Source organism: Carya illinoinensis, chromosome 14, assembly GCF_018687715.1.
Source record: "Carya illinoinensis cultivar Pawnee chromosome 14, C.illinoinensisPawnee_v1, whole genome shotgun sequence".
NCBI lineage: Eukaryota > Viridiplantae > Streptophyta > Magnoliopsida > Fagales > Juglandaceae > Carya > Carya illinoinensis.
The window spans coordinates 2,703,772-2,715,932 of NC_056765.1; the positions used below are offsets into that span (position 1 = coordinate 2,703,772).

The window sequence follows — 12,161 nt, forward strand, 5'->3', positions numbered from 1 at the left end:
AGTTGGTTCCTACTACTGAGAAGAGATTTTTCTTAATTCTTCCCAAGAAATAAATATAGCACAAGAATGGAACGGAAGACACCAGTAACATAGATTGTTCTGAGATTCATGTGAACTGGTAAATCAACTTTTTTTTTATTCATCATTATCTTTTTCTTGCTTGGATCCTAATTCTTCCATCAATGGAAAAGTAGACAAATATTGAAATTGCAAGAAAGTTGGTTCGATTGCTGGAAGATGGGATCGATATTCTTAAAAATAAAAAGAGGATGACAAGCTTCAATGCTAATTAAAATGTTTGTTTATGCAATTTCAGCTTTTATTGTTCCTTTTGTCTTTTGTGGTATTTGAAGCTTGTAGTCTTACTTCTCTTCAATTGTAATTCAAGTTGTGGAGTTTTATCAGAATTTTAGGTTTTGAACTTGATCCTAAGGGCATCAAAGGTATGTTTTGGTACTCGAAGTATTAATTCACTTCAAGAAAGTCATTTTTTTCCACCCTATATTGAGTAGGACTGTTCATACGGGCCGGATTTTATCCGGCCCGGCCCGGAATCCGGTAAAACTGGATTCCGGTTCCGGGTTTCGGCCCGGATTAAATCTGGGCCGGAACCCGGATTACAAAATCCGGACCTATCCGGTCCGGATCCGGGTTTAAAAACCGGGTACCGGATTAAAAATCCGGTACCTGGTTTTCATTTAATTTTGTTCTTTTTGCAACTCTAAACCCGTAACCCGTGTTCACTTCACACATTCTCTCTCTCATGTAAAAACCCTAGCTGCTGCCGCTTTCTTCTTTAGTTTTGGTTCTCTCTCTCTCTCTCTCTCTCTCTCTCTCTCTCTCTCTCTCTCTCGTGTAAACGCTTTCTTCTTTCGTTTTAACGCTGCACTTGAATCTTCTCCTTCGTCAGAGGCGGACCTGAGGTGCGACTCGATCCCGTAGTAGATTGCCTCATCAGCAAGCTCTTGCATGGAGAATCTGCGAGATGTGGAGGGGAGACGATTTGATCTGAGAAGAGAGAGGAGGACTGAGAAGATCTGGGGATCCAGATCTGAAAACCAGGTAAGCGTCTCTCTTTCTCTTTCCTTTTGAGCATTTATAAACATGGTTTTCCTAGATCTGCCATTTTTTATTTAACATGGGTTATTTTTCTCTGTTTTGTTATTTTTTCTTTAAGCGTCGGAGACCTGCTCTTTGTTTGGCCTAAAATGGTAACTCTCTCACTTAGATAACATGGCTATTTTTTGTTACTTTGTTAAACATGGGTATAATGTATAAGCTGTTATTTGAGCAAAACCCAGATGATAGAAATTGGTAATCTCTTCAGGAAAATCCAGTGTCAGTACTACTGCATGCTTTCTATCTTTTTCAAGAGATAATATTAATATTTCTCCCAAGTTGTATAATATATCTTAGGACTAAGTGATATAGATTGTCACGATCCCATGCCTTTAGGAAATTGCAACATTATGAGTTCCCTTTCATTTCTTTCTAGGTTGGAATCTACAGACTTGCAGTGTTTAGTTGTTACGTGAATTGTAGGACTAGGTTGTGAGTAAATTCTAGTCTGTTTGTTATTGTTATTGAAGTGTAGTGGTTCGAACTCTTACTAGACACAGATCCAACTACACTGGTTTTGAATTTCATCCGTTTGGCAAGTTCTTTGCCTCTGGTTCCAGCGATACTAACCTAAAGATCTGGGATATTAGAAAGAAAGGATGCATCCACACATATAGGGGTCATACTCAAGGCATTACTGCAATAAAATTCACACCTGATGGTCGATGGGTGGTTTCAGGTGGATTGGATAATGTTGTAAAGGTATAATGGATCACACTTCTAGATTGCAGCTTGTAGTATGATTTTTGTTTTTTCTTTCATGTCTAAACAGAAACTTCCTCTTACTACCAAACAGTTTTGGGACCTAACGGGCGGTAATTTTCCCACCATCATCTTCAATTTCTTAGCTCTCTCGTAATTAATTGTCCTGGGTTTATGCTAATCCCAGCCTCATAAGTGCCGACATTTGGCATTTGGTGCAGGTGCTGAATCGGACATATTATACTCACTTGAAAAAGTATTTTTTTCTTGGGTAATACTTACCATGATAATGATAAATTGATGATAAGAATTGAATTACTCCATGATAAAATTTTCAGCTGTTCCTTCTCATGTCTCTCGTGTCTGTGGTAGCCGGTAGTTGATAGAACAATTTGAACAGAATATCTAAAAGTAGGGGTTTCAAGTTTTGATGTGATTATCAAGGGAAATCTTCTTTAAATGGTTTCACTTTCATTTGGCTTTTTGGGACCTTTGTCAATTAAATATCTTCAGCATGAATTCAGTGAGATGTTATGATGCAACAATTCAGTGATAGACTGATATCTGTTTGTGTCGGTTAATGATACTTTTAAGCTTTTTGGTAAGATGTAGAACATATTATGAAAAAGGACATTGCTCCATAGATATATATTTTTTTGATAGGTAAACGATTATATGTAAGGAGTTGTTAACTTGTTAGGGATGCTCTTTGCCTCCCTTTTATGATACTAATATTCTTTTAATTTCCTTTTTGCTTCCAGATATATGTAATGGTGGAGTCCAAGAGGTGGAGAACAATGAGATGCACATTCCTTTATCTTAATTCATATATTGTAATTTAGTATTTTGTAATGTAATGAATAAAAAACAAATAATATAATATGTAGTGGATTATATTCTGATGCATGCATACTTGCATAGATGAATATTGGAAATATTTTTTGGTTTTACATGCATTTTTATTTTAAGGCAAATTAATTGAAACTTTGATACAGGAGTAAATGATATGTTTCAACCCTCTACTCTTGTATATCTTCCTTTAAAAAAAAAAAAAAAAAAAAAAAACGGGTTCAATCCGGAACCCGGAATCCGGGTTTTCAAAACCCGGATTCATCCGGGTTTCGGCCCGTGTATGACCCGGGTAGATCCGGCCCGGGTTCCGGCCCGGATTTGAAATCCGGGTTCCGGTTTGGGTATACCCGGGTTTCCGGGTCGGAACCCGGATGGACAGGCCTAATATTGAGCTCTGTTTTGAGTTTGAATGGGTAATGGGACATTAGCATGATCGAATGGGTAACTGATACCTCCCATTTGTAATATGATTTAAATGTTAAACATATATTCTATTATGTTCATAGATTTAACTTGGACTAGATAGAACACAATCGGAGAGCGTGGATTGAACACAATTGGAGATCTTATTGTAGAAGTGAATATTTTTGTTACTTCGAAAATAAAAAGTACTCATGGTTTTTTGTTTTAGTAAAAAAAATTTTTGAGTTGGTGATTATTTTAGTCAAATTTTGCAGCTGGCTACAGTGTGATATTTGCAACAAGCTTGGTGATAAAATGGGGACATCTGTTGCTGTTAGATGCCGAGAAGTTCAAGTATTTGTTACGGTATGGTTGAAAAACTGTTGCTTATGTGTGTATTTTGTTTATGAATATTGAAATAAACGATTCTATGCCACCTTTTCACAAACAGAATGAGGTCACTAGGCATGACACTACAGCAAGCAATAGAGGACAACCGCAGAGCGATCGTGATTTACAACAAAAGGGTACCACAGGCACCACTCAACAGCAGAGCACAGTACAACCGATTACAAGTTCTAGAAATTAACAGCAGAGAAATTTGTTATTGGTGTCTACGGTGATTTGTAACCAACTCAATTGATTTTATTCTTTCACATCATGTATAAATACTATCTATTGTAGACAAACTTTATTAATGAAAAACAGAGAGTTTCAGCAATGCATTTCTATTCTTTAACATGGTATCGAGAGCCTTCAAATCGTAGTCTTTCTGATCCATGGCTTCTTCCTCCGAACCTCCTCCTCCACCTCCCACCTTATCTTCCTTCTCACATGTCATCTCCACCAAACTTACCAATGATAATTACCTTCTATGGAAGGTACAAATGTTGGCTTATCTCAGAGGACAAGACCTCTTTGGTTATGTCGATGGGTCTCTTTCCACACCCCCTGAAACCATTGCTGAATCCTCTATTACCATTCCCAAAGCCAATCCCTCCTTTCTCAGTTCGAAACGCACAGACCAACTCGTCCATAGCATTCTATTTTCCTCTCTATCTGACTCTATTATTGGTCACGTACTCTCCTCTACTTCTGCCTGAGCTCTATGGGTTCTTTTGGCTTCAATGTATGCTTCTCACTCTCAAGCAAAAGAGTTTCAACTGCGTTTTCAACTTACTAATCTTTCCAAAGGTGACCAATCAATTTCTAAATATTTTGGAAAGGTTCGACCCCTTGCTGACTCTCTTGCTGCTACTGGTACTCATCTCCCAAACAAAGAGATTGTTACATACTTGCTAAATGGCCTTGGACAATCTTATGAAACTTTTATTACTTCGGTAACAACCAGAGTCAAGCCTCTCTCGTCGCATGAGTTGTACCAACTCTTGCTCATACATGAGGCACGAGCATCCCACCTAACAAGGAACAATGTATCCTCTGTTGAACCCACTGCCAACTTCAGTGCCTCAAGTGGGCGTGACCAACGCGGCCGTGGTTTCTCTCGCGGTGGACGCCAAGGTCGAGGGAGAGGTCCATTCAACTCCAACTCTCATGGTGGTAGAACCAACTCCTTCACAAACTCTGCAAATCCTACACCTCAGTATACTGCCCAGCGCCCTCAATGCCAGGTTTGCAATAAATCTGGCCATGTTGCACTTCAATGCCGATACAGGTTTGATCACTCCTATCAGCTTGATGCTCCACGATCCTTTTTGGCTAACTACATTGCTCCTGCATCATTCTCTGATTCATCATAGTATCTGGACTCTGCAGCTACACATCATATAACTAATGACTTGAATAACTTGAATATTTCATCTAAACAATATAGTGGTGCTGACACAATACGGGTTGGAGATGGAAGTGGTGACTCCTCTTTCAATCCCATGTCTTCTTCTTCTACTTTTTCACTTCGTAATATGTTACATGTTCGTTCCATAACTAAGAATTTAGTCTCTGTTCTTCAATTCTGTATCGATAATTTGTGTTATTTTGAGTTTCACTCTTCTCACTTTTCTATGAAAGACAAACACAGGGGGACTCTCCTCCTCATAGGGCCAACACATAACGGTCTTTATGTCTTTCCTTCCACTAACTCTTCATCTCCATCCACTCATCTTGGTGAAAGAACTACTCTGGAACAATGGCATCGCAGGCTTGGGCATCCATCTCTAGCGTTGGTTTCACGTGTTCTGCACACAAGATGCTTGCCTATTTCTTCCAGCACTACAAGTTTTAAATGTCCTGAATGTCCCCTTTCTAAAAGTCATCAGTTGCCCTTTTGTAATAGTTAGGCCAAATATTCCAGGCCCTTAGAACTCATTTGTGCTGACTTATGGGGCCCGGCTCCTTATGTTTCAAGACTTGGTTTTAAACACTATATCTCTTTTGTTGATCATTATACACAGTATACATGGTTCTTCCCACTGAAATTAAAATCAGATGTCACACAAATTTTCAATACCTTTTTACCTTATCTTGAAAGATTATTCAACTCCAAACTCCTAATTTTACAAACAGATGGTGGAGGAGAATTTAGACCCTTAACTCCAATTTGTCAACAATTAGGCATCACTCATCGTCTCTCATGCCCTCACACGTATCAACAAAATGGACTCGTTGAAAGAAAACATCGGCACATTGTTGAAACCGGGCTCACTTTATTGGCCCACTCGTCACTACCCTTCTCCTATTGGGCCGATGCCTTTGAAACTGTGGTTTACTTGATTAATCTTCTCCTCTCACCCACTCTAAAAAATAAATCACCATATTTTCTAGTTTATAATTCTAAACTAGATTATAAATTTTTTAAAGTGTTTGGATGTGAATGTTGGCCCAATCTCATACCCTATCTTTCAAATAAATTAAATTTCCACTCTGTTTCATATCTCTTTTTAGGTTACAGTGCTTCGCATAATGGCTATAAATGCCTTGACTTAGTCACAAAACATTTATACATCTCTCGAGATGTCAGTTTTAACAAGGCTTCATTTCCACTTTCAAAATCTCTACGCATTCATTCATCTCCTCCAGCCCAGTCAACAACCGTGCCTCTGCCCATATTCTCTCCGTCTATTCTTGGGCTCGGTCCAAGCCCAAACCCACATCACTTTCTCTCTTCATCGTCTACCTCAAGTCAATCCACATCCTCTGCTGTGCCGACACCAAATTCCCCACTCTCATCCTCTGCTCCTATTCTTCGTTCTCCTCTAGTTATTTTACAGCCACCTCGATCTCCCATTATTACATGGGCCTAGACAAACTCGTCTAGACCAAGATAGTTCACTGATGGAACCATTCCATACTCCACCCGATTCTATCTCACCTCCACTTTGACTGTCCCAGACGACCCTTCTAGTTATTCAGCTGCCTCAAAATTTCCAGAATGGAGAAAGGCTATGGGCAAAGAATATGCTACACTTCAACAAAAACTGTACTTGGTCTCTTGCACTCCTCATACCCATGGCTAACATTCTTGGATGCAGGTGGGTGTTTCACACCAAAACAAACGTTGATGGCTCTTTTCAACGAAGGAAAGCTCGTCTTGTGACTAAAGGGTATCATCAACAACATGGCTTGGACTACAACAAGACTTTTTCTCCAGTGGTCAAACCTTCCACAATACAACTTATTCTGTCTATTGCTGTCACTCGGTCATGGCCCTTGTGCCAACTTGATATTGAAAAAGCTTTTTTGCATGGTTCATTAGCTAATGAGGTGTACATGTAGCAACTTTAGGGATTTGTAGATCCACTTCATCCCACATATGTGTGCAAATTGCACAAGGCTCTATACGATTTGAAGCAAGCACCCCATGTTTGGTTTTTCCAACTCAGCTCATGGTTACTTGCATACGGTTTTACAGCTTCAAAGGTAGATCATTCCTTGTTCATCCTGTAGCATTGTGATGTTACCCTCTATGTTATAGTCTACGTAGATGACTTAGTTGTCACAGGGTCAAAATCCTCAACCATTGATCTCCTTCTTCGTGACTTAGGCTATGCATTTCCAGTCAAAGACTTGGGTCAACTTTCTTTTTTTCTTGGACTGGAAGGCGACTACATAGCAGCAGGTCTTTTGCTCACTCAACAAATATACATCAAGAGCTTGCTTCTTCGAAGTCAAATGATTAATGCAAAACCAGTCTCCTCTTCAATGGCAGCTTCTCTCAAGTTATCAAAATTTGACTCTCCAGATTTTGATGACCCAACTCTGTACAGAAGCATCGTAGGTGGTTTGCAATATCTCTCTCTCACAAGGCCAGATATCTCTTTTGCAATGAATAAAATCTGCCAATTTATGTACTCTCCAAAATTTTCTCACTGGAGTGCTGTTAAACGAGTCCTCAGGTATCTCAAAGCCACAATCAGCTATGGCTTACTCTTTAAAAATTAGTCCACCTTCGCACTTCAGTCATACTCAGACTCTAATTGGAGAGGATGTCCAGACAATCGATGGTCAACTGGAGGATTCTGCATTTACCTTGAAAATCATCTCATCTCTTGGAGCTCAAAGAAACAACGGATTGTTGCATGTTCAACAACAGAAGCCGAGTACAAGTCACTCGCATCATCAGCTGCTGAGACAATATGACTTCAAACAGTTCTTAGAGAACTTGGTGTTTCTCTTTCTAAGGCTCCAATCTTGTGGTGTGACAACGTTGGAGCCACATATCTCTCTGTCAACCCAATCTATCACTCCAAAACAAAGCATATGGACATTGATTATCATTTTGTGAGGGATAGAGTTGTTGCCTATGCACTACAAGTTCAATTTTGTAGCTCCAAAGAACAAATTGTAGATGTCCTAACTAAGCCTTTAGTTGCAGAGAAATTCACAGTTTTTAGAACGAGTATCAACGTGGTAGTTACCCCCTTGGACTCGAGGGGGCGTATTGAAATAAAAGATTCTATGCCACCTTTTCACAAACAAAATGAGGGCACTCAGCATGACACTACAGCAAGCAATAGAGGACAACTGCAGAGCGATTGTGATTTACAACAAAAGGGTACCATGGGTGCCACTGAACAGCAAAGCACAGCACAATCGAATACAAGTTCTATAAACTAACAGTAGAGAAATTTTTATTGGTGTCTATGGTGATTTGTATCCAACTCAGTTGTTTTTATTCTTTTACATCATGTATAAATACAGTCTGCTGTAGACAAACTTTATTAATGAAAAACAGAGAGTTTCAGCAACGCATTTCTATTCTTTAACAATGAAGATGGGCAAAGGTCGAAGACCATTCTTTGTTTTTGAGAAGTGAACTACATTAGGCTTGGTTCATGTATCGTATTTAGCTGGATTTGTTCACATTGTTGGCAACTTATATTGTATTCTTGAAAGAATTTTTTATGATCTTGATGTCAAACTTTGAAACTTTATAAATAATGAAGTGAAAATAAGGACTCATAATTAAGCTTTTCCAAAGCTTATTGACAACGTCTAGTGAAACCAAATAGGGATTTTCTGATTTTATACCCACCAGTGTAGTGATGACATGTCATGTGCAACTAACTAAATACAAAGAGTTGATTGATATATCCACAGCATATTGGCTTTGCTTACATAACATAACAATTACATAAACTAACCACATAGTTCTAAGCAAGTAAATTAGTGATGAATATTCCTTTGCTATTTCATCCAATTCTTGTCTCGTGTTTCAAAAAAATTCATCGGCACATTGTGTCAGGGCCTTCCTGCCATCACTTATCCAGGACCCAGGTTCTGAAGTTTGATCACTTATTGGCCTTTGTGATTTGCTCTTGTGTCGAGAGGGTAAAGAGGATTCCATTCTGCAGCAAAAATGTATATTAGTATATACTAGCCTGACCAAATGCAGTTCTTACGATATTAAAAAAAAAAAATTGTAAAGACATATAACAATAATAATAATAATACAAAAAGATGAATACATTGCGTCTAGCTCGCATATGACTTCATATAATCGATCAATATGACTTTGAAACCGCAATATAAGATCAAAGAGCTAAAAGAGTGACTTGGAAAGGGTTTGGGAACGTTCTCCAATGAGGAATTTTTCTACAATTGAATGGAGATATTTCTTGTGTGCAGCCAGTAGATCATCAAGATCCTTTGCGACCTCCAATTCACTTGATAAATTTGACCTTTTCATTGTAAGTTTGTTACAAAATGGTTCATGTCATCCCAAAGAACCTAGCATCGCCGTAGTGTCAAAAGTAGCTGGAACTTGATAGTACACTGCAGCTTAGTGAAGGAATGAAAAGTAATACAGTTCGGTTTCATTGCCTTCCAAGCACCAATAAGCCCATGCTTCACCCGCCTAAACTTCCATAGGAAATTAAAAATTCTTAAATACCTTGCCATAACAAATTCTGTAAACACTGTATCCAAGGGCACTCTTGCATCATATTCCAAGGCAAGTGATAAGAGTAAACAAAAAATAGAGTAACTAGAGGGATTGCAAGCATAAAAATATGCATACCACAGAGTAATTGGAATCCAAAAATAGAGTAATTATATGGTTCGTGTAACCCAAAAACCTACCAAAAAGTCTACAGTTCCAGCAACCCCATAACACCCATGAAGTTCATGAACCTAACAACTAGAAAATCAAGAATCTCAAACAACTAAAACAACGAAAATTACATTTCAAGATTTTTTGAGAGATTTCTTATGAGAGATATGAAAACCACTAAAACTAATCATCCATAACATATGGTAGATTTGGAAGAGATTCCATGCTCTAGGAATGCAGAGCATTTGCCCAAACCAAAGCCAAAAAGAAAAAAACAATTTCACAATGGAGAAAAAATCATATTGAATGATCTGAAAGATATCTGAAGGAGTTGGTGGTGACCGGGAAGGAGTACGTACCTACGGAACAACTAGGTGGCTAGTGGCAATGGGGAAGTGGTGAGTGGTGGCAAAGAAAGGATCCTTAGGCTTGGATGCAGAGAACCTTTTGAAGGTGAGAATGTTCTTGAGAGGATGAAGAAAGGGACCCTAATCTGAAGTTTAACAATAAAGAGAAATTGTGCATTTCGGTGTTCTAATTTCCTTCCCAGTTCCAATTTTCCTTCCCACCCTGTGTTTCATTTAGGTACTGTTTGGCCACAAAAAATTTTCATTTCAAACACAAAATTCTCCTATCATTATTATAATTTTTCCAAATCTCCATACAAAATATAATAACAATTTAACTTTTTTCCTACTTTTTCAAATTCCAAAATAATAATAATATTAAAATATAATATTTTAATATTTAATCTTAAAACTCAAAATTCTTATCTGAAAAATCTCAGTGGCCAAGTAGAACATTAGTTTCAACATCCCAAATTAAATGAAACGAAACGTTTTATTAAACATCCACGTCACACGTTTGTCCAACGCCAACACGAGCCGATTGCATTTAGAGTTTTCCATTTTGTAATTTGTGTACATCTCAACGGTATGGACATTTTTCATGCTTGCAATCCCTTTCATTGCTCTGTTTTTAGTTTCCTCTTTATTTAATACTTTAATAATACTCTATTTAATATAAATCATTGCAACAATTGATCTGTCATTCTCCCACTTTAAAAACTTTACTAAACTCTTTGAACTACACATTCTTCTTAGTTTTAAGTATTTTTTACCAACAATTAATTGTTGAATGAACTATTTTAAGAGATACATCCCCATGCTTCTGACTTCTGAGAGAAAGGTATTTACCATTCTTATAGTAAGTACTATAGTGTGACATGGTAAATAGTTTGAAAGAGTTTAGATATCAAACTGCTTACACCAAACATGATCACACCTGTTTTAGTTTTTTTTGGGAAAATACTTTAGTTATAAATTTATTACACAAAAATAAACCCACAAACTAATGTGGTTGGATGAGGTACGTTAACTTGTAAAATTACTTTTATTATAAAGTTGGTTTAACTAATTCTATGAAGTTACATTAATTTGTCAAACTGATGTTTTGGAGCAGCTTCATATCAAGATGGCATCAATTTTCTCTGGGTTCACCTCGATGCCCCTATCAGAGATGATGAAGTCCAAGAACTTTTCTAAATCTACACCAAAAGCACACTTCACCGGATTCAATTTCATTTTATATTTGTGAAGTACAGCAAAAGATTCTCGTAGGTCAGCTAGGTGCTCGACTCTTTTCCCTTCACCAGCAAGTCATCAATGTATTCCTCCATGGTCTTTCCGATTTGTTGTTTAAATATTCGATTGACTAACCTTTAGTAAGTTGCCCTGATATTTTTCAACCCAAAGGGCATTACTCAATAGCAATAAAGGCCTCTGTCGATAATAAACGTCATCTTTTCTTCATTCGATTTGTTCATGCGGATCTGATTATATCCTAAATAAGCATCCATAAAACTCAGCACTCGGTGTCCCACCGTGACATCTACGATAATGTCTATTCGTGGCAATGGGAAGCTATTCTTTGGGCAGGTTTATTTAGGTCTGTGAAATCGACACATACCCCGCCCTTGCCCCACTGCCTATATATTCATATAATATATATTTATAATATATGTTAATTAAAAAGAAAAACCCAGGCCATGATTAGCAGTATGACTTTGTGTGTATTGGACTCACCATTGCCATGCTTTGCCCAATTTGTCCCTTAATTGTGTTTTGCATTTATAATGTTATATAATATTTTAGTATCTAAATATTTTGCTTGTCTGTTGTTTAGGTTTTATATTCTCAATATACATATGCCAAATCTTAATCCTAAGGACCCAATGATCCATGCTTATCTTCATCCCAATGACCCAATCTCATATTGGTTAATACTTTTAATATTTTGTATTTTAAATTTTTGTTTCATGTTTATAACTTTATAATTCTAATTTATTTTATTTTTAACTTATTAATATTATAGGTTTTATGATCTTGATTCTCATAGTCTCATAGTCTCATAGCAGTCAACACAACTCAATGAACTCACCGCCACCCGACACCCCAAATTGATCAAATTTGAAATTTGATGATTCAGTTCATTTACAATTAATTGTAATGTTGCTACAATAGTTAATAGTACAATTTGTAATATTTACTATTTTTAGATGAGTTTTTAATATTGTAAT

General features: G+C 37.3%; 1 protein-coding gene and 1 long non-coding RNA gene across 3 annotated transcripts; both read left to right on the forward strand.

The window, feature by feature from the left end:
* The first annotated feature begins 736 nt into the window (after window positions 1-736).
* On the forward strand, window positions 737-2,771 carry LOC122294752. 2 transcript variants are annotated; one of them, XR_006237710.1, is made up of 4 exons: window positions 737-805; window positions 911-1,062; window positions 1,178-1,211; window positions 2,583-2,771. It is a non-coding gene; the product is annotated as an uncharacterized LOC122294752 (long non-coding RNA). The 2 variants fall into 2 exon arrangements; XR_006237709.1 differs by lacking the exon at window positions 737-805 and having other exon boundaries at window positions 812-1,062.
* Window positions 2,772-4,202: 1,431 nt separating this feature from the next.
* LOC122294681 lies at window positions 4,203-4,835 on the forward strand. Its single transcript, XM_043103598.1, has one exon. The coding sequence runs from the start codon at window positions 4,203-4,205 to the stop codon at window positions 4,833-4,835; it is 633 nt and encodes a 210-aa protein (XP_042959532.1).
* The last annotated feature ends 7,326 nt before the right edge of the window (window positions 4,836-12,161 follow it).